Raw genomic sequence first — 24,927 nt, 5'->3', positions numbered from 1 at the left:
ACCATACGTACACGTCCAAGAGTGTACCGTCACAATGCGTACATGTCCCAGAGTGTATCGTCACAATACATACATGTCCCAGGGTGTATCGTCATCATACGTACACGTCCTACATTGTATCATCACCATACACACATGTCCGAGAGTGTATCACCACCATACGTACACGTCCCAGAGTGTATCGTCACAATACGTACATTTCCAAGTGTGTATCACTTTCCAACGTACACATCCGAGAGTGGATCACCATACGTACACGTCCCAGAGTGTATCATGATACGTACACGTCCCAGAGTGTATCATCACCATATGCACATGTCCAAGAGTAAATCGTCACAATACGTACATGTCCAAGAGTGTATCATCGCCATACGTACATGTCCCATAGTTTTCCGCCACAATACGTACATGTCCCAGAGAATATCGTCAAAATACGTACACGTCCCAGAGTTTTTCGTCACCATACGTACATGTCCAAGAGTGTATCGTCATCATACGTACATGTCCCAGAGCGTACCGTCACAATACGTACATGTCCCAGAGTGTATCGTCACCATACGTACACGTCCCAGAATGTATCATCGTACGCACATGTCCCAGAGTGTATCAACATACGTACACGTGCTAGAGTATATCATCACCATACGTACACGTCCCGCAGTGTATCACCATACGTACACGTCCTACAGTGTATCACCACCTTACGTACATGTCCTAGAGCGTATCCTCTTGTTACGTACACGTCCAAGAGTGTACCGTCACAATGCGTACATGTCCCAGAGTGTATCGTCACAATACATACATGTCCCAGGGTGTATCGTCATCATACGTACACGTCCTACATTGTATCATCACCATACACACATGTCCGAGAGTGTATCACCACCATACGTACACGTCCCAGAGTGTATCGTCGCAATACATACACTTCCAAGTGTGTATCACTTTCCAACGTACACATCCGAGAGTGTATCACCATACGTACACGTCCCAGAGTGTATTATGATACGAACACGTCCCAGAGTGTATCATCGCCATACGTACATGTCCCAGAGTATATCGTCACAATATGTACACGTCCCAGAGTGTATCACCATACGTACACCTCCCAGAGAGTATCCTCACCACACGTACACGTCCAAGAGTGTATCCTCGGCATACGTACACGTCCAAGAGAGTATCCTCACCATACGTACACGTTCTAGAGCGTATCACCATATGTACACGTCCCAGAGTGTTTCACCATACGTACACGTCCTAGAGTGTATCGTCACCATACGTACACGTCCTAGAGCGTATAATCACCGTACGTACATGTCCCAGAGTGTATCATCATGGTACAATCGCGTGCCATAGTGTAGCACCATACGTACACGTCCTAGTGTGTATCATCACTATACGTACACGTCCCAGAGTGTATCATCACCATACGTACATGTACCAGAGTATATCGTCACAATACGTACACGTCCCAGAGTGTATCACCATACGTACACCTCCCAGAGTGTATCATCACCATACGTACATGTCCTAGAGTGTATCACCACTATAAATACATGTCCTAGAGCGTATAGTCACCACTATACGTACATGTCCTAGAGCGTATAGTCACCATACTTACACGTCCAAGAGTTTACCGTCACAATGCGTACATGTCCCAGAGTGTATTGTCACTATACATACATGTCCCAGGGTGTATCGTCATCATACGTACACGTCCTACATTGTATCATCACCATACACACATGTCCGAGAGTGTATCACCACCATACGTACACGTCCCAGAGTGTATCGTCACAATACGTACACTTCCAAGTGTGTATCACTTTCCAAAGTACACATCCGAGAGTGTTTCACCATACGTACACGTCCTAGAGTGTATCGTCACCATACGTACACGTCCTAGAGCGTATAATCACCGTACGTACATGTCTCAGAGTGTATCATCATGGTACAGTCGCGTCCCATAGTGTATCACCATACGTACACGTCCTAGTGTGTATCATCACTATACGTACACGTCCCAGAGTGTATCATCACCATACGTACATGTCCCAGAGTATATCGTCACAATACGTACACGTCCCAGAGTGTATCACCATACGTACACCACCCAGAGTGTATCATCACCATACGTACATGTCCTAGAGTGTATCATCACTATAAATACATGTCCTAGAGCGTATAGTCACCACTATACGTACATGTCCTAGAGCGTATAGTCACCATACGTACACGTCCAAGAGTGTACCGTCACAATGCGTACATGTCCCAGAGTGTATCGTCACTATACATACATGTCCCAGGGTGTATCGTCATCATACGTACACGTCCTACATTGTATCATCACCATACACACATGTCCGAGAGTGTATCACCACCATACGTACACGTCCCAGAGTGTATCGTCACAATACGTACACTTCCAAGTGTGTATCACTTTCCAACGTACACATCCGAGAGTGGATCACCATACGTACACGTCCCAGAGTGTATCATGATACGTAAACGTCCCAGAGTGTATCATCACCATATGTACATGTCCAAGAGTAAATCGTCACAATACGTACATGTCCATGAGTGTATCGTCCCCATACGTACACGTACCAGAGTGTATCATCGCCATACGTACATGTCCCATAGTTTTCCGCCACAATACGTACATGTCCCAGAGTATATCGTCAAAATACGTACACGTCCCAGAGTGTTTCGTCACCATACGTACATGTCCAAGAGTGTATCGTCATCATACGTACATGTCCCAGAGCGTACCGTCACCATACGTACATGTCCCAGAGTGTATCGTCACCATACGTACATGTCCCAGGGTGTATCGTCACCATACGTACACGTCCCGCAGTATATCACCATACGTACACGTCCTACAGTGTATCACCACCATACGTACATGTCCTAGAGAGTATCCTCTTGTTACGTACACGTCCAAGAGTGTATCCTCACCATACGTACACGTCCAAGAGAGTATCCTCACCACACGTACACGTCCAAGAGTGTATCCTCGACATACGTACACGTCCAAGAGAGTATCCTCACCATACGTACACGTTCTAGAGCGTATCACCATATGTACACGTCCCAGAGTGTTTCACCATACGTACACGTCCTAGATTGTATCGTCACCATACGTACACGTCCTAGAGCGTATAATCTACGTACGTACATGTCACAGAGTGTATCATCATGGTACATACACCTCCCATAGTGTATTACCACACGTACACGTCCTAGTGTGTATCATCACTATACGTACACGTCCAACAGTGTATCATCACCATACGTACACGTCCCATAGTGTATCACCACTATACATACACGTCCCAGAGTGTATCACCATACGTACATGTCCTAGAGTGTATCCTCAACATACGTACTCTTCCTACAGTGTATCACCACCATACGTACACGTCCCTGAGTGTATCCTCGCCATACGGTCATGTCCTAGAGAGTATCCTCGCCATACGTACACCTCTAAGAGAGTATCCTGTTGTTACGTACACATCCAAGAGTGTATCCTCACCATACGTACACGTCCAAGAGAGTACCCCCACCACACGTACACGTCCAAGAGTGTATCCTCGGCATACGTACACGTCCAAGAGTGTATCCTCACCATACGTACACGTTCTAGAGCGTATCACCATATGTACACGTCCCAGAGTGTTTCACCATACGTACACGTCCTTGAGTGTATCGTCACCATACGTACACGTCCTAGAGCGTATAATCACTGTACGTACATGTCCCAGAGTGTATCATCATGGTACATACACGTCCCATAGTGTATCACCATACGTACGCGTCCTAGTGTGTATCATCACCATACGTACACGTCCCAGAGTGTATCATCACCATACGTACACGTCCTAGAGTGCATCGTCACCATACGTACACGCCCAAGAGTGTATCGCCACCATACGTACACGTCCCAGAGTGTATCATTACAATACGTACACGTCCTACAGAGTATCACCACCATACGTCACGTCCTACAGTATATCCTCACCATACGCACACGTCCCAGAGTGTATCACCATACCTACACGTCATACACTGTATCATCACCATACGCACATATCCGAGAGTGTATCACCATACGTACACGTCCCAGAGTGTATGATCACCGTACGTACACGTCCTACAGAGTATCGTCACCATAGGTACACGACCAATAGTGTATCACCATACGTACACGTCCCAGAGTGTATCACCATACGTACACGTCCCAGAGTATCATCACCATACACATACACGTCCCAACGTGTATCACCATACGTACACGTCCCAAAGTGTATCACCACCATACGTACACGTCCTAGAGCGTATCATCACCGTACGTACACGTCCCAGAGTGTATCACCATATGTATACGTCCAAGACCGTATCATCACCATACGCATACGTCCTACAGTGTATCACCATACGTACACGTCCCAAAGTGTATCACCATACGTACACGTCCAAAAGTGTATCACCACTATAAGTACATGTCGAAGAGTGTATCATCACCATACGTACACGTCCCAGAGTGTATCATCACGAAACGTACACATCCCAGAGTGTATCACCATACGTACACGTCCGTGAGTGTATCACCATACGTACACGTCCCAGAGTGTATCATCACCATACGTACATGTCCCATAGTTTACCGCCACAATACGTACGCGTCCCAGAGTTTAACACCATACGTACACGTCCCAGAGTGTATCACCATACGTACACGTCCCAGAGTGTATCATCATACGTACACCTCCCAGAGTGTATCATCACCATACGTACATGTCCTAGAGTGTATCACCACTATACGTACATGTCCTAGAGCGTATCGTCACCATACGTAAACGTCCCAGAGCGTACCGTCACAATACGTACATGTCCCAGAGTGTATCGTCACAATACGTACACGTCCCAGAGTGTATCGTCACAATACGTCCATGTCCCAGGGTGTATCGTCATCATACGTACACGCCCTACATTGTATCATCACCATACGCACACGTCCAAGAGTGTATCCTCACCATACGTACATGTCCCAGAGTGTATCGTAACAATACGTACACGTCCCAGAATGTATCACCATAGGCACATTTCCCAGTGCGTATCACCGTACGTACACGTCATAGAGCATATCATCACCGTACGTACACGTCCCATAGTGTATCACCATACGTACACGTTCTAGGGTGTATCACCATACGTAGACTTCCCAGAGTATATCGTCACCATACTTACATGTCCCAGAGTGTATTGTCACAATATGTACACGTCCCAGAGTGTACCGTCACAATATGTACATGTCCAAGAGTATATCGTCACCATACGTACACGTCCTACAGTGTATCACCACCGTACGTACATGTCCTAGAGAGTATCCTCGCCATACGTACACGTCCAAGAGTGTACCATCACCATATGCATACGTCCGAGAGTGTATCACCAAACGTACACGTCCCAGAGTGTATCATCACCATACGTACACGTCCCAGAGTGTATCGTCACAATACGTACATGTCCCAGGGTGTATCATCACCATACGTACATGTCCCAGAGTGTATCGTCACAATACGTACATGTCCCAGGGTGTATCGTCATCATACGTACACGCCCTACATTGTATCATCACCATACACACATGTCCGGGAGTGTATCACCACCATACGTACACGTCCCAGAGTGTATCGTCACAATACGTACACATCCAAGTGTGTATCACTTTCCAACGTACACGTCCGAGAGTGTATCACCACACGTACACGTCCCAGAGTGTATCATCACCATACGTACATGTCCGAGAGTGTATCACCAGACGTACACGTCCTAGAGCGTATCAGCACCCTACGTACACGTCCCAGAGTGTATCGCCATACGTACACGTCTAGAGTGTATTATCACCATACGTACACGTCCCAGAGTGTATCATCATTTTACATACACGTCCCATAGCGTACAACCATACGTACATGTCCTAGAGTGTACCATCATGTTACATACTCGTCCCATAGTGCATCACCAAACGTACATATCCAAGAGTGAATCCTCACCATACGTACACATCCAAGAATGTATCCTCATCATACGTACACGTCCAAGAATGTATCCTCGGCATACGTACACGTCCAAGAGTGTATCCTCACCATACGTACACGTCCAAGAGTGTATCCTCACCATACGTACACGTCCTAGAGTGTATCACCATATGTACACGTCCCAGAGTGTATCATCATATGTACACGTCCAAGAGTGTATCGTCACCATACGTACACGTCCAAGAGTGTATCCTCACCATACGTACACGTCCAAGAGTGTATCCTCACCATACGTACACGTCCTAGAGTGTATCACCATACGTACACGTCCCAGAGTGTATCATCATACGTACACGTCCAAGAGTGTATCCTCACCATACGTACACGTCCTAGAGTGTATCCTCACCATACGTACACGTCCTAGAGTGTATCACCATATGTACACGTCCCAGAGTGTATCATCATATGTACACGTCCAAGAGTGTATCGTCACCATACGTACACGTCCTAGAGCGTATCATCACCGTACGTACATGTCCCAGAGTGTATCATCATGGTACATACACGTCCCATAGTGTATCACCATACGTACACGTCCTAGTGTGTATCATCACCATACGTACACGTCCCAGAGTGTATCATCACCATACGTACGCGTCCCATAGTGTATCATCATGGTACATACATGTCCCATAGTGCATCACCAAACGTACATATCCAAGAGTGAATCCTCACCATACGTACACGTCCTACAGTGTATCATCACCATACGTACATGTCCTAGAGAGTATCCTCGCCATACGTACATGTCCAAGAGTGTATCCTCACCATACGTACACGTCCAAGAGCGTATCCTCACCATACGTACACGTCAAAGAGTGTATCCTCGGCATACGTACATGTCCTAGAGAGTATCACCATATGTACACGTCCCAGAGTGTATCACCATACGTACACGTCCAAGATTGTATCCTCACCATACGTACACATCCAAGAGTGTATCCTCATTATACGTACACGTCCAAGAGTGTATCCTCACCATACGTACACGTCCTAGAGTGTTTCCTCACCATACGTACACGTCCTAGAGTGTATCACCATATGTACACGTCCCAGAGTGTATCATCATACGTACACGTCAGAGAGTGTATCGTCACCATACGTACACGTCCTAGTGTGTATCATCACCATACGTACACGTCCCAGAGTGCATCATCACCATACGTACGCGTCCCATAGTGTATCATCATAGTACATACATGTCCAAGAGTGTCTCACCATACGTACCGTCCTAGAGTGTATCATCACCATATGCACATGTCCAAGAGTAAATCGTCACAATACGTACATATCCAAGAGTGTATCATCGCCATACGTACATGTCCCATAGTTTTCCGCCACAATACGTACATGTCCCAGAGAATATCGTCAAAATACGTACACGTCCCAGAGTTTTTCGTCACCATACGTACATGTCCAAGAGTGTATCGTCATCATAAGTACATGTCCCAGAGCGTACCGTCACAATACGTACATGTCCCAGAGTGTATCGTCACAATACGTACACGTCCCAGAGTGTATCGTCACAATACGTCCATGTCCCAGGGTGTATCGTCATCATACGTACACGCCCTACATTGTATCATCACCATACGCACACGTCCAAGAGTGTATCCTCACCATACGTACATGTCCCAGAGTGTATCGTAACAATACGTACACGTCCCAGAATGTATCACCATAGGCACATTTCCCAGTGCGTATCACCGTACGTACACGTCATAGAGCATATCATCACCGTACGTACACGTCCCATAGTGTATCACCATACGTACACGTTCTAGGGTGTATCACCATACGTAGACTTCCCAGAGTATATCGTCACCATACTTACATGTCCCAGAGTGTATTGTCACAATATGTACACGTCCCAGAGTGTACCGTCACAATATGTACATGTCCAAGAGTATATCGTCACCATACGTACACGTCCTACAGTGTATCACCACCGTACGTACATGTCCTAGAGAGTATCCTCGCCATACGTACACGTCCAAGAGTGTACCATCACCATATGCATACGTCCGAGAGTGTATCACCAAACGTACACGTCCCAGAGTGTATCATCACCATACGTACACGTCCCAGAGTGTATCGTCACAATACGTACATGTCCCAGGGTGTATCATCACCATACGTACATGTCCCAGAGTGTATCGTCACAATACGTACATGTCCCAGGGTGTATCGTCATCATACGTACACGCCCTACATTGTATCATCACCATACACACATGTCCGGGAGTGTATCACCACCATACGTACACGTCCCAGAGTGTATCGTCACAATACGTACACATCCAAGTGTGTATCACTTTCCAACGTACACGTCCGAGAGTGTATCACCACACGTACACGTCCCAGAGTGTATCATCACCATACGTACATGTCCGAGAGTGTATCACCAGACGTACACGTCCTAGAGCGTATCAGCACCCTACGTACACGTCCCAGAGTGTATCGCCATACGTACACGTCTAGAGTGTATTATCACCATACGTACACGTCCCAGAGTGTATCATCATTTTACATACACGTCCCATAGCGTACAACCATACGTACATGTCCTAGAGTGTACCATCATGTTACATACTCGTCCCATAGTGCATCACCAAACGTACATATCCAAGAGTGAATCCTCACCATACGTACACATCCAAGAATGTATCCTCATCATACGTACACGTCCAAGAATGTATCCTCGGCATACGTACACGTCCAAGAGTGTATCCTCACCATACGTACACGTCCAAGAGTGTATCCTCACCATACGTACACGTCCTAGAGTGTATCACCATATGTACACGTCCCAGAGTGTATCATCATATGTACACGTCCAAGAGTGTATCGTCACCATACGTACACGTCCAAGAGTGTATCCTCACCATACGTACACGTCCAAGAGTGTATCCTCACCATACGTACACGTCCTAGAGTGTATCACCATACGTACACGTCCCAGAGTGTATCATCATACGTACACGTCCAAGAGTGTATCCTCACCATACGTACACGTCCTAGAGTGTATCCTCACCATACGTACACGTCCTAGAGTGTATCACCATATGTACACGTCCCAGAGTGTATCATCATATGTACACGTCCAAGAGTGTATCGTCACCATACGTACACGTCCTAGAGCGTATCATCACCGTACGTACATGTCCCAGAGTGTATCATCATGGTACATACACGTCCCATAGTGTATCACCATACGTACACGTCCTAGTGTGTATCATCACCATACGTACACGTCCCAGAGTGTATCATCACCATACGTACGCGTCCCATAGTGTATCATCATGGTACATACATGTCCCATAGTGCATCACCAAACGTACATATCCAAGAGTGAATCCTCACCATACGTACACGTCCTACAGTGTATCATCACCATACGTACATGTCCTAGAGAGTATCCTCGCCATACGTACATGTCCAAGAGTGTATCCTCACCATACGTACACGTCCAAGAGCGTATCCTCACCATACGTACACGTCAAAGAGTGTATCCTCGGCATACGTACATGTCCTAGAGAGTATCACCATATGTACACGTCCCAGAGTGTATCACCATACGTACACGTCCAAGATTGTATCCTCACCATACGTACACATCCAAGAGTGTATCCTCATTATACGTACACGTCCAAGAGTGTATCCTCACCATACGTACACGTCCTAGAGTGTTTCCTCACCATACGTACACGTCCTAGAGTGTATCACCATATGTACACGTCCCAGAGTGTATCATCATACGTACACGTCAGAGAGTGTATCGTCACCATACGTACACGTCCTAGTGTGTATCATCACCATACGTACACGTCCCAGAGTGTATCATCACCATACGTACGCGTCCCATAGTGTATCATCATAGTACATACATGTCCAAGAGTGTCTCACCATACGTACCGTCCTAGAGTGTATCATCACCATATGCACATGTCCAAGAGTAAATCGTCACAATACGTACATATCCAAGAGTGTATCATCGCCATACGTACATGTCCCATAGTTTTCCGCCACAATACGTACATGTCCCAGAGAATATCGTCAAAATACGTACACGTCCCAGAGTTTTTCGTCACCATACGTACATGTCCAAGAGTGTATCGTCATCATAAGTACATGTCCCAGAGCGTACCGTCACAATACGTACATGTCCCAGAGTGTATCGTCACCATACGTACATGTCCCAGAGTGTATCGTCACCATACGTACACGTCCCAGAATGTATCATCGTACGCACATGTCCCAGAGTGTATCAACATACGTACACGTGCTAGAGTATATCATCACCATACGTACACGTCCCGCAGTGTATCACCATACGTACACGTCCTACAGTGTATCACCACCTTACGTACATGTCCTAGAGCGTATCCTCTTGTTACGTACACGTCCAAGAGTGTACCGTCACAATGCGTACATGTCCCAGAGTGTATCGTCACAATACATACATGTCCCAGGGTGTATCGTCATCATACGTACACGTCCTACATTGTATCATCACCATACACACATGTCCGAGAGTGTATCACCACCATACGTACACGTCCCAGAGTGTATCGTCGCAATACATACACTTCCAAGTGTGTATCACTTTCCAACGTACACATCCGAGAGTGTATCACCATACGTACACGTCCCAGAGTGTATTATGATACGAACACGTCCCAGAGTGTATCATCGCCATACGTACATGTCCCAGAGTATATCGTCACAATATGTACACGTCCCAGAGTGTATCACCATACGTACACCTCCCAGAGAGTATCCTCACCACACGTACACGTCCAAGAGTGTATCCTCGGCATACGTACACGTCCAAGAGAGTATCCTCACCATACGTACACGTTCTAGAGCGTATCACCATACGTACACGTCCCAGAGTGTATCGTCACAATACGTACACTTCCAAGTGTGTATCACTTTCCAACGTACACATCCGAGAGTGTTTCACCATACGTACACGTCCTAGAGTGTATCGTCACCATACGTACACGTCCTAGAGCGTATAATCACCGTACGTACATGTCTCAGAGTGTATCATCATGGTACAGTCGCGTCCCATAGTGTATCACCATACGTACACGTCCTAGTGTGTATCATCACTATACGTACACGTCCCAGAGTGTATCATCACCATACGTACATGTCCCAGAGTATATCGTCACAATACGTACACGTCCCAGAGTGTATCACCATACGTACACCACCCAGAGTGTATCATCACCATACGTACATGTCCTAGAGTGTATCATCACTATACGTACATGTCCTAGAGCGTATAGTCACCACTATACGTACATGTCCTAGAGCGTATAGTCACCATACGTACACGTCCAAGAGTGTACCGTCACAATGCGTACATGTCCCAGAGTGTATCGTCACTATACATACATGTCCCAGGGTGTATCGTCATCATACGTACACGTCCTACATTGTATCATCACCATACACACATGTCCGAGAGTGTATCACCACCATACGTACACGTCCCAGAGTGTATCGTCACAATACGTACACTTCCAAGTGTGTATCACTTTCCAACGTACACATCCGAGAGTGGATCACCATACGTACACGTCCCAGAGTGTATCATGATACGTAAACGTCCCAGAGTGTATCATCACCATATGTACATGTCCAAGAGTAAATCGTCACAATACGTACATGTCCATGAGTGTATCGTCCCCATACGTACACGTACCAGAGTGTATCATCGCCATACGTACATGTCCCATAGTTTTCCGCCACAATACGTACATGTCCCAGAGTATATCGTCAAAATACGTACACGTCCCAGAGTGTTTCGTCACCATACGTACATGTCCAAGAGTGTATCGTCATCATACGTACATGTCCCAGAGCGTACCGTCACCATACGTACATGTCCCAGAGTGTATCGTCACCATACGTACATGTCCCAGGGTGTATCGTCACCATACGTACACGTCCCGCAGTATATCACCATACGTACACGTCCTACAGTGTATCACCACCATACGTACATGTCCTAGAGAGTATCCTCTTGTTACGTACACGTCCAAGAGTGTATCCTCACCATACGTACACGTCCAAGAGAGTATCCTCACCACACGTACACGTCCAAGAGTGTATCCTCGACATACGTACACGTCCAAGAGAGTATCCTCACCATACGTACACGTTCTAGAGCGTATCACCATATGTCCACGTCCCAGAGTGTTTCACCATACGTACACGTCCTAGATTGTATCGTCACCATACGTACACGTCCTAGAGCGTATAATCTACGTACGTACATGTCACAGAGTGTATCATCATGGTACATACACCTCCCATAGTGTATTACCACACGTACACGTCCTAGTGTGTATCATCACTATACGTACACGTCCAACAGTGTATCATCACCATACGTACACGTCCCATAGTGTATCACCACTATACATACACGTCCCAGAGTGTATCACCATACGTACATGTCCTAGATTGTATCCTCAACATACGTACTCTTCCTACAGTGTATCACCACCATACGTACACGTCCCTGAGTGTATCCTCGCCATACGGTCATGTCCTAGAGAGTATCCTCGCCATACGTACACGTCTAAGAGAGTATCCTGTTGTTACGTACACATCCAAGAGTGTATCCTCACCATACGTACACGTCCAAGAGAGTACCCCCACCACACGTACACGTCCATGAGTGTATCCTCGGCATACGTACACGTCCAAGAGTGTATCCTCACCATACGTACACGTTCTAGAGCGTATCACCATATGTACACGTCCCAGAGTGTTTCACCATACGTACACGTCCTTGAGTGTATCGTCACCATACGTACACGTCCTAGAGCGTATAATCACTGTACGTACATGTCCCAGAGTGTATCATCATGGTACATACACGTCCCATAGTGTATCACCATACGTACGCGTCCTAGTGTGTATCATCACCATACGTACACGTCCCAGAGTGTATCATCACCATACGTACACGTCCTAGAGTGCATCGTCACCATACGTACACGCCCAAGAGTGTATCGCCACCATACGTACACGTCCCAGAGTGTATCATTACAATACGTACACGTCCTACAGAGTATCACCACCATACGTCACGTCCTACAGTATATCCTCACCATACGCACACGTCCCAGAGTGTATCACCATACCTACACGTCATACACTGTATCATCACCATACGCACATATCCGAGAGTGTATCACCATACGTACACGTCCCAGAGTGTATGATCACCGTACGTACACGTCCTACAGAGTATCGTCACCATAGGTACACGACCAATAGTGTATCACCATACGTACACGTCCCAGAGTGTATCACCATACGTACACGTCCCAGAGTATCATCACCATACACATACACGTCCCAACGTGTATCACCATACGTACACGTCCCAAAGTGTATCACCACCATACGTACACGTCCTAGAGCGTATCATCACCGTACGTACACGTCCCAGAGTGTATCACCATATGTATACGTCCAAGACCGTATCATCACCATACGCATACGTCCTACAGTGTATCACCATACGTACACGTCCCAAAGTGTATCACCATACGTACACGTCCAAAAGTGTATCACCACTATAAGTACATGTCGAAGAGTGTATCATCACCATACGTACACGTCCCAGAGTGTATCATCACGAAACGTACACATCCCAGAGTGTATCACCATACGTACACGTCCGTGAGTGTATCACCATACGTACACGTCCCAGAGTGTATCATCACCATACGTACATGTCCCATAGTTTACCGCCACAATACGTACGCGTCCCAGAGTTTAACACCATACGTACACGTCCCAGAGTGTATCACCATACGTACACGTCCCAGAGTGTATCATCATACGTACACCTCCCAGAGTGTATCATCACCATACGTACATGTCCTAGAGTGTATCACCACTATACGTACATGTCCTAGAGCGTATCGTCACCATACGTAAACGTCCCAGAGCGTACCGTCACAATACGTACATGTCCCAGAGTGTATCGTCACAATACGTACACGTCCCAGAGTGTATCGTCACAATACGTCCATGTCCCAGGGTGTATCGTCATCATACGTACACGCCCTACATTGTATCATCACCATACGCACACGTCCAAGAGTGTATCCTCACCATACGTACATGTCCCAGAGTGTATCGTAACAATACGTACACGTCCCAGAATGTATCACCATAGGCACATTTCCCAGTGCGTATCACCGTACGTACACGTCATAGAGCATATCATCACCGTACGTACACGTCCCATAGTGTATCACCATACGTACACGTTCTAGGGTGTATCACCATACGTAGACTTCCCAGAGTATATCGTCACCATACTTACATGTCCCAGAGTGTATTGTCACAATATGTACACGTCCCAGAGTGTACCGTCACAATATGTACATGTCCAAGAGTATATCGTCACCATACGTACACGTCCTACAGTGTATCACCACCGTACGTACATGTCCTAGAGAGTATCCTCGCCATACGTACACGTCCAAGAGTGTACCATCACCATATGCATACGTCCGAGAGTGTATCACCAAACGTACACGTCCCAGAGTGTATCATCACCATACGTACACGTCCCAGAGTGTATCGTCACAATACGTACATGTCCCAGGGTGTATCATCACCATACGTACATGTCCCAGAGTGTATCGTCACAATACGTACATGTCCCAGGGTGTATCGTCATCATACGTACACGCCCTACATTGTATCATCACCATACGCACATGTCCGGGAGTGTATCACCACCATACGTACACGTCCCAGAGTGTATCGTCACAATACGTACACATCCAAGTGTGTATCACTTTCCAACGTACACGTCCGAGCGTGTATCACCACACGTACACGTCCCAGAGTGTATCATCACCATACGTACATGTCCGAGAGTGTATCACCAGACGTACACGTCCTAGAGCGTATCAGCACCCTACGTACACGTCCCAGAGTGTATCGCCATACGTACACGTCTAGAGTGTATTATCACCATACGTACACGTCCCAGAGTGTATCATCATTTTACATACACGTCCCATAGCGTACAACCATACGTACATGTCCTAGAGTGTACCATCATGTTACATACTCGTCCCATAGTGCATCACCAAACGTACATATCCAAGAGTGAATCCTCACCATACGTACACATCCAAGAATGTATCCTCATCATACGTACACGTCCAAGAATGTATCCTCGGCATACGTACACGTCCAAGAGTGTATCCTCACCATACGTACACGTCCAAGAGTGTATCCTCACCATACGTACACGTCCTAGAGTGTATCACCATATGTACACGTCCCAGAGTGTATCATCATATGTACACGTCCAAGAGTGTATCGTCACCATACGTACACGTCCAAGAGTGTATCCTCACCATACGTACACGTCCAAGAGTGTATCCTCACCATACGTACACGTCCTAGAGTGTATCACCATACGTACACGTCCCAGAGTGTATCATCATACGTACACGTCCAAGAGTGTATCCTCACCATACGTACACGTCCTAGAGTGTATCCTCACCATACGTACACGTCCTAGAGTGTATCACCATATGTACACGTCCCAGAGTGTATCATCATATGTACACGTCCAAGAGTGTATCGTCACCATACGTACACGTCCTAGAGCGTATCATCACCGTACGTACATGTCCCAGAGTGTATCATCATGGTACATACACGTCCCATAGTGTATCACCATACGTACACGTCCTAGTGTGTATCATCACCATACGTACACGTCCCAGAGTGTATCATCACCATACGTACGCGTCCCATAGTGTATCATCATGGTACATACATGTCCCATAGTGCATCACCAAACGTACATATCCAAGAGTGAATCCTCACCATACGTACACGTCCTACAGTGTATCATCACCATACGTACATGTCCTAGAGAGTATCCTCGCCATACGTACATGTCCAAGAGTGTATCCTCACCATACGTACACGTCCAAGAGCGTATCCTCACCATACGTACACGTCAAAGAGTGTATCCTCGGCATACGTACATGTCCTAGAGAGTATCACCATATGTACACGTCCCAGAGTGTATCACCATACGTACACGTCCAAGATTGTATCCTCACCATACGTACACATCCAAGAGTGTATCCTCATTATACGTACACGTCCAAGAGTGTATCCTCACCATACGTACACGTCCTAGAGTGTTTCCTCACCATACGTACACGTCCTAGAGTGTATCACCATATGTACACGTCCCAGAGTGTATCATCATACGTACACGTCAGAGAGTGTATCGTCACCATACGTACACGTCCTAGTGTGTATCATCACCATACGTACACGTCCCAGAGTGTATCATCACCATACGTACGCGTCCCATAGTGTATCATCATAGTACATACATGTCCAAGAGTGTCTCACCATACGTACCGTCCTAGAGTGTATCTTCAACATACGTACTTGTCCTACAGTGTATCACCACCATACGTACACGTCCCTTTGTGTATCCTCGCCATACGTACATGTCCTAGAGAGTATCCTCGCCATACGTACACGTCCTAGAGAGTATCCTCACCATACGTACACGTCCTAGAGTGTATAACCATACGTACACGTCCCAGAGTGTATCGTGACAATACGTACACGTCCAAGAGTGTATCCTCGCTATACGTACACGTCCTAGAGTGTATCATCATGGTACATACACGTCCCAGAGTGTATCACCATACGTACACGTCCTAAAGTGTATCCTCAACATACGTACACGTCCTAGAGCGTATAATCACCGTACGTACATGTCCCAGAGTGTATCATCATGGTACATACACGTCCCATAGTGTATCACCATACGTACACGTCCTAGTGTGTATCATCACCATACGTACACGTCCCAGAGTGTATCATCACCATACGTACGCGTCCCATAGTGTATCATCATAGTACATACATGTCCCAGATTGTCTCACCATACGTACCGTCCTAGAGTGTATCTTCAACATACGTACTTGTCCTACAGTGTATCACCACCATACGTACACGTCCCTGTGTGTATCCTCGCCATACGTACATGTCCTAGAGAGTATCCTCGCCATACGTACACAACCTAGAGAGTATCCTCACCATACGTACACGTCCTAGAGTGTATAACCATACGTACACGTCCCAGAGTGTATCGTCACAATACGTACACGTCCAAGAGTGTATCCTCGCTATACGTACACGTCCTAGAGTGTATCATCATGGTACATACACGTCCCAGAGTGTATCACCATACGTACACGTCCTAAAGTGTATCCTCAACATACGTACACGTCCCAGAGTGTATCGTCACAATACGTACATGTCCCAGAGTATATCGTCACCATACGTACACGTCCTACAGTGTATCATCACCATACGCACACGTCCGAGAGTGTATCACCATATGTACACGTCCCAGAGAGTATCGTCACCATACGTACATGTCCAAGAGTAGGTCTTCACCATACGTACACGTCCCAGAGTGTATCGTCACCATACGTGCACGTCCCAGAGTGTATCGTCACCATACGTACACGTCCTAAAGTGTACCGTCACCATACGTACATGTGCCAGAGTGTATCGTCACAATACGTACACGTTCCAGAGTAGGTCGTCACCATACGTACACGTCCCGCAGTGTATCACCATACGTACACGTCCTAGAGCGTATCAGCACCGTACGTACACGTCCCAGAGTGTATCACCATACGTACACGTCCTAGAGTGTATCACCACCATACGTACACGTCCCAGAGTGTATCATCATGTTACGTACACGTCCCAGAGTGTATCATCACCATACGTACACGTCCCATAGTGTATCACCATACGTACACGTCCCAGAGTGTATCATCACCATACGTACACGTCCCAGAGTGTATCATCACCATACGTACACGTCCCAGAGTGTATCATCACCATACGTACATGTCCCAGAGTGTATCATCACCAAACGTACATATCCAAGAGTGTATCCTCACCATACGTACATGTCCAAGATTGTATCCTCACCATACGTACATGTCCAAGAGTGTATCCTCACCATACGTACACGTCCAAGAGTGTATCCTCACCATACGTACACGTCAAAGAGTGTATCCTCACCATACGTACACGTCCTAGAGTGTATCCTCACCATACGTACACGTCAAAGAGTGTATCCTCACCATACGTACACGTCCTAGAGTGATTCACCATATGTACACGTCCCAGAGTGTATCACCATACGTACACATCCTAGAGTGTATCACCATACGTACACGTCCTAGAGTGTATCGTCACCATACGTACACGTCCTAGAGCGTATAATCACCGTACGAACATGTCCCAGAGTGTATCATCATGGTACATACACGTCCCAGAGTGTATCACGATACGTTCATGTCCTAAAGTGTATCCTCAACATACGTACACGTCCCAGAGTGTATCGTCACAATCCGTACATGTCTCAGAGTATATCATCACCATACGCACACGTCCCAGAGTGTATCACCATACGCACACGTCCGAGAGTGTATCAACATACGTACACGTCCCAGAGTGTATCGTCAAAATACGTACACGTCCAAGAGTAGGTCGTCACCATACGTACACGTCCCAGAGTGTATCGTCACCATACGTACACGTCCCAGAGGGTACCGTCACCATACGTACATGTCCCAGAGTGTATCGTCACAATACGTACATGTCCAAGAGTAGGTCGTCACCATACGTTCACGCCCCAGAGTGTATCGTCACAATACGTACAGGCACCAGAGTGTATCGTCACCATACGTACATGTCCCAGAGTGTATCGTCACAATACGTCCACGTCTCAGAGTAGGTCGTCACCATACGTACACGTCCCACAGTGTATCGTCACCATACGTACATGTCCGAGAGTGTATCACCACCATACGTACACGTCCCAGAGTGTATCGTCAACATACGTACACGTCCCAGAGTGAATCGTCACCATACGTACATGTCCCAGAGTAAATCGTCACAATACTTACATGTCCAAGAGTGTATCGTCACCACTCGTACACGTAGCAGAGTGTATCATCACAATACGTACATGTCCCATTGTTTACCGTAAGAATACGTACATGTCCAAGAGTATATGATCAAAATACGTACACGTCCGAGAGTGTATCGTCACCATATGCACATGTCCCAGAGTATATCATCACAATACGTACATGTCCCAGAGTGTATCGTAACAATACATTCACGTCCCAGAATGTATCACCATAGGCACATGTCCCAGAGCGTATCACCATACGTACACGTCCTAGAGCATATCATCACCGTACGTACACGTCCCATAGTGTATCACCATACGTACACGTCCTAGAGTGTATCATCACCATACGCACACGTTCTAGAGTGTATCACCATATGTAGACGTCCCAGAGTATATCGTCACCATACGTACATGTCCCAGAGTGTATTGTCACAATACGTACACGTCCCAGAGTGTACCGTCACAATATGTACATGTCCAAGAGTATATCGTCACCATACGTACACGTCCTACATTGTATCATCACCATACGCACACGTCCGAGAGTGTATCACCAAACGTACACGTCCCAGAGTGTATCGTCACCATACGTACATGTCCCAGAGTAAATCGTCATAATACGTACATGTCCAAGAGTGTATCATCACCATACGTACATGTCCCATAGTTTACCGCCACAATACTAACATGTCCCAGCGTATATCATTAAAATACGTACACATCCCAGAGTGTATCGTCACCATACGTACATGTCCCAGAGTATTTCGTCACAATAAGTACATGCCCCAGAGTGTATCGTCACAATACGTACATGTCCTACAGTGTATCATCATCTTACGTACATGTCCCAGAGCGTACCGTCACAATACGTCCATGTCCCAGAGTGTATCGTCACCATACGTATATGTCCCAGAGTGTATCGTCACCATACGTACACGTCCCGCAGTGTATCACCATACGTACACGTCCTAGAGCGTATCAGCATCGTACGTACATGTCCCAGAGTGTATAACCATACGTACACGTCCTAGAGTGTATCATCACCATACGTACACGTCCCAGAGTGTATCATCATTTTACATACACGTCCCATAGCGTACAACCATACGTACATGTCCTAGAGTGTACCATCATGTTACGTACACGTCCTAGAGTGTATTATCACCATACGTACACGTCCCAGAGTGTATCATCATGTTATATGCACGTCCCATAGTGCATCATCAAACGTACATGTCCAAAGTGAATCCTCACCATACGTACAAGTCCTACAGTGTATCACCACCATACGTACATGTCCTAGAGAGTATCCTCGCCATACGTACACGTCCAAGAGTGTATCCTCAAAATACGTACACGTCCTAGAGTGTATCACCATATGTACACGTCCCAGAATATATCACCATACGTACACGTCCTAGAGTGTATCGTCACCATACGTACACGTCCTAGAGCGTATAATCCCCATACGTACACGTCCCATAGTGTATCATCATGGTACATACACGTCCCATAGTGTATCACCATACGTACATGTCCTAGAGTGTATCATCATGGTACATACACGTCCCATAGTGTATCAATATACGTACATGTCCTAGTGTTTATCATAACTATACGTACACGTCCCAGAGTGTTTCATCACCATACGTACACGTCCCATAGTGTATCATCATGGTACATACACGTCCCAGAGTGTATCACCATACGTACATGTCCGAGAGTGTATCCTCAACATACGTACTCGTCCTACAGTGTATCACCACCATACGTACACGTCCTAGAGTGTATCACCACCAAACGTACACGTCCTAGTGAGTATCCTCACCATACGTACACGTCCTAGTGAGTATCCTCACCATACGTACACGTCCAAGAGTGTATCCTCACCATACGTGCACGTCCTACAAAGTAACACCATACGTATACGTCCCAGAGTGTATCCCCACCATACGTCCATGTCCTAGAGAGTATCCTGGCCATACGTACACGTCCCATAGTGTATCACCACCACACGTACACGTCCCGGAGTGTGTCACCACCATACCTACACTTCCCAGAGTGTATCACCATACGTACACGTCCCAGAGTGTATCGCCACAATACGTACATGTCCCAGAGTATATCGTCACCATACGTACACGTCCTACAGTGTATCATCACCATACGCACACGTCCGAGAGTGTATCACCATACATTGTACGTACATGTCCAAGAGTAGGTCGTCACCATACGTACACTTCCCAGAGTGTATCATCGCCATACGTACACGTCCCAGAGTGTAGCACTTTCCAACGTATACGTCCCAGAGTGTATCACCATACGTACACGTCCCAGAGTGCATCGTTATCATACGTACATGTCCTAGAGTGTATCACCACTATACGTACATGTCCTAGAGTGTATAGTTACCATACATACACGTCCTACAGTGTATCACCACCAAACGTACACGTCCCAGAGTGTATCATTATACGTACCCGTCCCAGAGTGTATCGTCACAATACGTACATGTCCCAGAGTATATCGTCACCATACGTACACGTCCTACAGTGTATCATCACCATACGCACACGTCCAAGAGTAGGTCGTCACTATACGTTCACGCCCTAGAGTGTATCACCATACGCACACGTCCCATAGTGTATCGTCACCATACGTACACGACCCAGAGTGTATCGTCACCATACGTACACGTCCCAGAGTGTATCGTCACTATACGTACACGTCCTAGAGTGTACCGTCACACTTCGTATATGTCCCAGAGTGTATCGTCACAATACGTACACGTCCCAGAGTGTATCGTCACAATACGTACATGTCCCAGATTAAATCGTCACCATACGTACACTTCCTACAGTGTATCATCACCATACGCACACGTCCGAGAGTGTATCACCATACGTACATGTCCAAGAGTAGGTCGTCACCATACGTTCACGCCCCAGAGTGTATCACCATACGCACACGTCCCAGAGTGTATCGTCACCAGACGTACACGTCCCAGAGTGTATCGTCACCATACGTACACGTCCCAGAGTGTACCGTCACAATACGTATATGTCCCAGATTGTATCGTCATAATACGTACACGTCCCAGAGTGTATCGTCACCATACGTTGATGTCCAAGAGTATATCGTCACAATACGTACATGTCCCAGAGTATATCGTCACAATACGTACATGTCCCAGAGTGTATCGTCAGCATACGTACACGTCCCAGAGTGTATCGTCACCATACGTACATGTCCCAGAGTGTACCGTCACAATACGTACATGTTCCAGAGTGTATCACCATACGTACACGTCCTACAGTGTATCATCACCATACGTACACGTCCCAGAGTGTATCGTCACCATACGTACACGTCCCAGAGTGTATGATCACAATACGTACACGTCCCATTGTGAACCATCACAATACGTACACATACGCCCCAGAGTGTACCAACGAACCAACGGTCATATGTGTCTGGTACATCCAAGGGACGCCACTCTATACAGTGATTTGATGCCACCAGTGCCTCCTTTGATGGTAACCCCCTCTGTTATGCCTTGTCAAGTAGATGTGTTTGTTTCTCAGGAACGTGTTGGCCAGAGGTGGATCCGCAGTGGACGCAGCTATAGCCACTGCAGTATGTTCCTGTGTTTTAAATGCACAAAGTTGCGGACTAGGTGGAGGGTTCTTTATGACGGTTTACAACAGGTAAGACAATTCCAGGAACCCAGAAAAATAACTCATAAATTATAAAAGGAATATTAAAGTATGTTCCAACAGAAAGATATCTTTTTTACTTTGAAACTGACATTCGCATTAAATCCTAGGGACGTGTAGAGCGGGGACATTAAAATTACAACGCAATTGAAATTGACGTCAAAATGTTGATTCTTCAACGCGAAATCGTTCATTGTGTAAGTTATGAATAAATGATTATCATTTCATATTTCAAGCTTTTAAAAACTTACGAAAAATATTCACACCAAGAACATTTTGTTTTCTTTATATTTCCAAATACATTTATTTAAAAAATTAAAATGATCATTACAAGGGTTAGGTATAATGTGGTATAGTGTTCATAATGAACACAACTACGAAATGATCTGATTGATACTAAATACCGCTACTGAATTGTTAATGGTCATTAACGTGTGTTGACGTGCAGCTCACACAGAAGGCTCAAACTCATACAACTATTCTTTCAAAAAGCAAAACGTTGGTCTTGAAATACCTGGGGGAACGCGTTTGCAAATTATGTAAATATAATTGTTGAAGAGGAGTACTCTTCTTGCTAAAATGCAAATGTTACCAGATTCGAATTTGTAAAATTTATACCAAGAAAATATTACGAATTTTAAACCATTCAAAACTTTAGCATATTAATGGCATCTGTCCATAAGAAACTGTACATTGTTCCTTGTTCATTATTAAAGAACAATTTTGCCAGACAGTCTTTGTAAAATGTATGGTTTACAATACACTTGTATGAAGAATACTGACTAAGAAATGGTTGATTTAAATAGATATATCTAAAACATATATTGCCATGGGATTGTTTTGAATTATATCTCCAGTAACAATAAACATGAACAAAAATCAAAGGAGAACCTGACAAAAAAGTAATATTATCTTGAAAATGAGGGCGGTGGGGTAGCCTAGTAGTTAAAGCGTTTACTCGTCACGCCGAAGATCCGGGTTTGAATCCCCACACGAGTAGAAAGTGCTAAGCCAATTTCTGATGTCCCCTGCCGTTATATTGCTGGTATAATGCTAAAAACTCAACTCACTCACTGAACAGCAATACAGGACCTGGATACGGACCAGGAATTTTATTATTGAAACAATAGTTCATAATTCCTATCAAAACATAGCGTTGTGTTCTGAGATTTGAGGAACCAAACATTTTTCTTTGACCCACAACATATTTTTTCTTTTGTTGACCTGAGGCGAAGCCTTTTTTTAAAAGACAAGTTTATCATGATCCCGCTATCATCCTTCCCCCAGTTTGTTTTGTTTGCTACTTTGAGTTCTTTGAAACGTTGCAATGTAACTCTTGTCAAACATTTCTTCTTTTGTGTGACTAGAACATCGGGTATGTCCCACGTTTTGGATGCTCGAGAAAGGGCGCCCTTGGCCGCCAACAGCACCATGTACGTTGGACGAGAGAAGGGTGCATCCCTCAACGGTGAGTTGCAAGAAAACAGGGCATCTAACCGTCACAGGGCCATTTTGCTCTCAGAGCAGATACAATCATCTTGTTGTGATTGCCTTTGAAGGAGAATGTATTCTTTGTCGAATGTCATATCATGACTTTCGTCGCCAGGGTGCATTTTTATAATTTGATAAGTGAGTAATATTTGTATACATATGATATTAAGTGTGTGTATTATATCAAATTTAAACAAGTGAGATTTTTATAGCTTTTTGAAAAGCATAACAGAAGATAATTTTAATATATAAAATCGAAACGAAAGTTACACTTTTATAGAAATCCGCAGATTGGCACTCTAACCACGCCTCTGTGGCAGCCTTAATGTCCTCGTAATCCTGGAAGCGTCTTCCACATAGGGCAGATTTCATTTGCCGGAACAGGAAATTGTCACTGTGGGCTAAGTCACGGCTGTACAGTTAAATCACCCGACCTACAGACCAGACTTAGTCCCCAGTCACTATTTCCTATTTCCTGGGGATTTATATAAAAGTGGTATTAAAAGCTTGAAGGACAAATGAAATAAGTGTATTGAGGTGAATAGTGGTTGTATTGAAAAAGTGCAAAAGATAT

General features: G+C 45.6%; 1 protein-coding gene across 1 annotated transcript in view; it reads left to right on the top strand.

Moving 5' to 3' along the window:
* LOC125379352 (glutathione hydrolase 1 proenzyme-like) overlaps positions 1-24,927 on the top strand; it is an 86,868-nt gene that overhangs the window by 45,279 nt on the left and 16,662 nt on the right. The window contains exons 3-4 of the mRNA XM_048395760.1: positions 22,731-22,853; positions 24,230-24,330. Of these exons, the coding sequence (XP_048251717.1) occupies positions 22,731-22,853; positions 24,230-24,330 (224 nt within the window). The remainder of the gene's footprint in view (positions 1-22,730; positions 22,854-24,229; positions 24,331-24,927) is intronic.

This window comes from Haliotis rufescens, unplaced genomic scaffold, assembly GCF_023055435.1.
Source record: "Haliotis rufescens isolate VD_foot unplaced genomic scaffold, xgHalRufe1.0.p SCAF_14, whole genome shotgun sequence".
NCBI lineage: Eukaryota > Metazoa > Mollusca > Gastropoda > Lepetellida > Haliotidae > Haliotis > Haliotis rufescens.
This window is presented reverse-complemented; position numbering and strand designations above follow the sequence as displayed.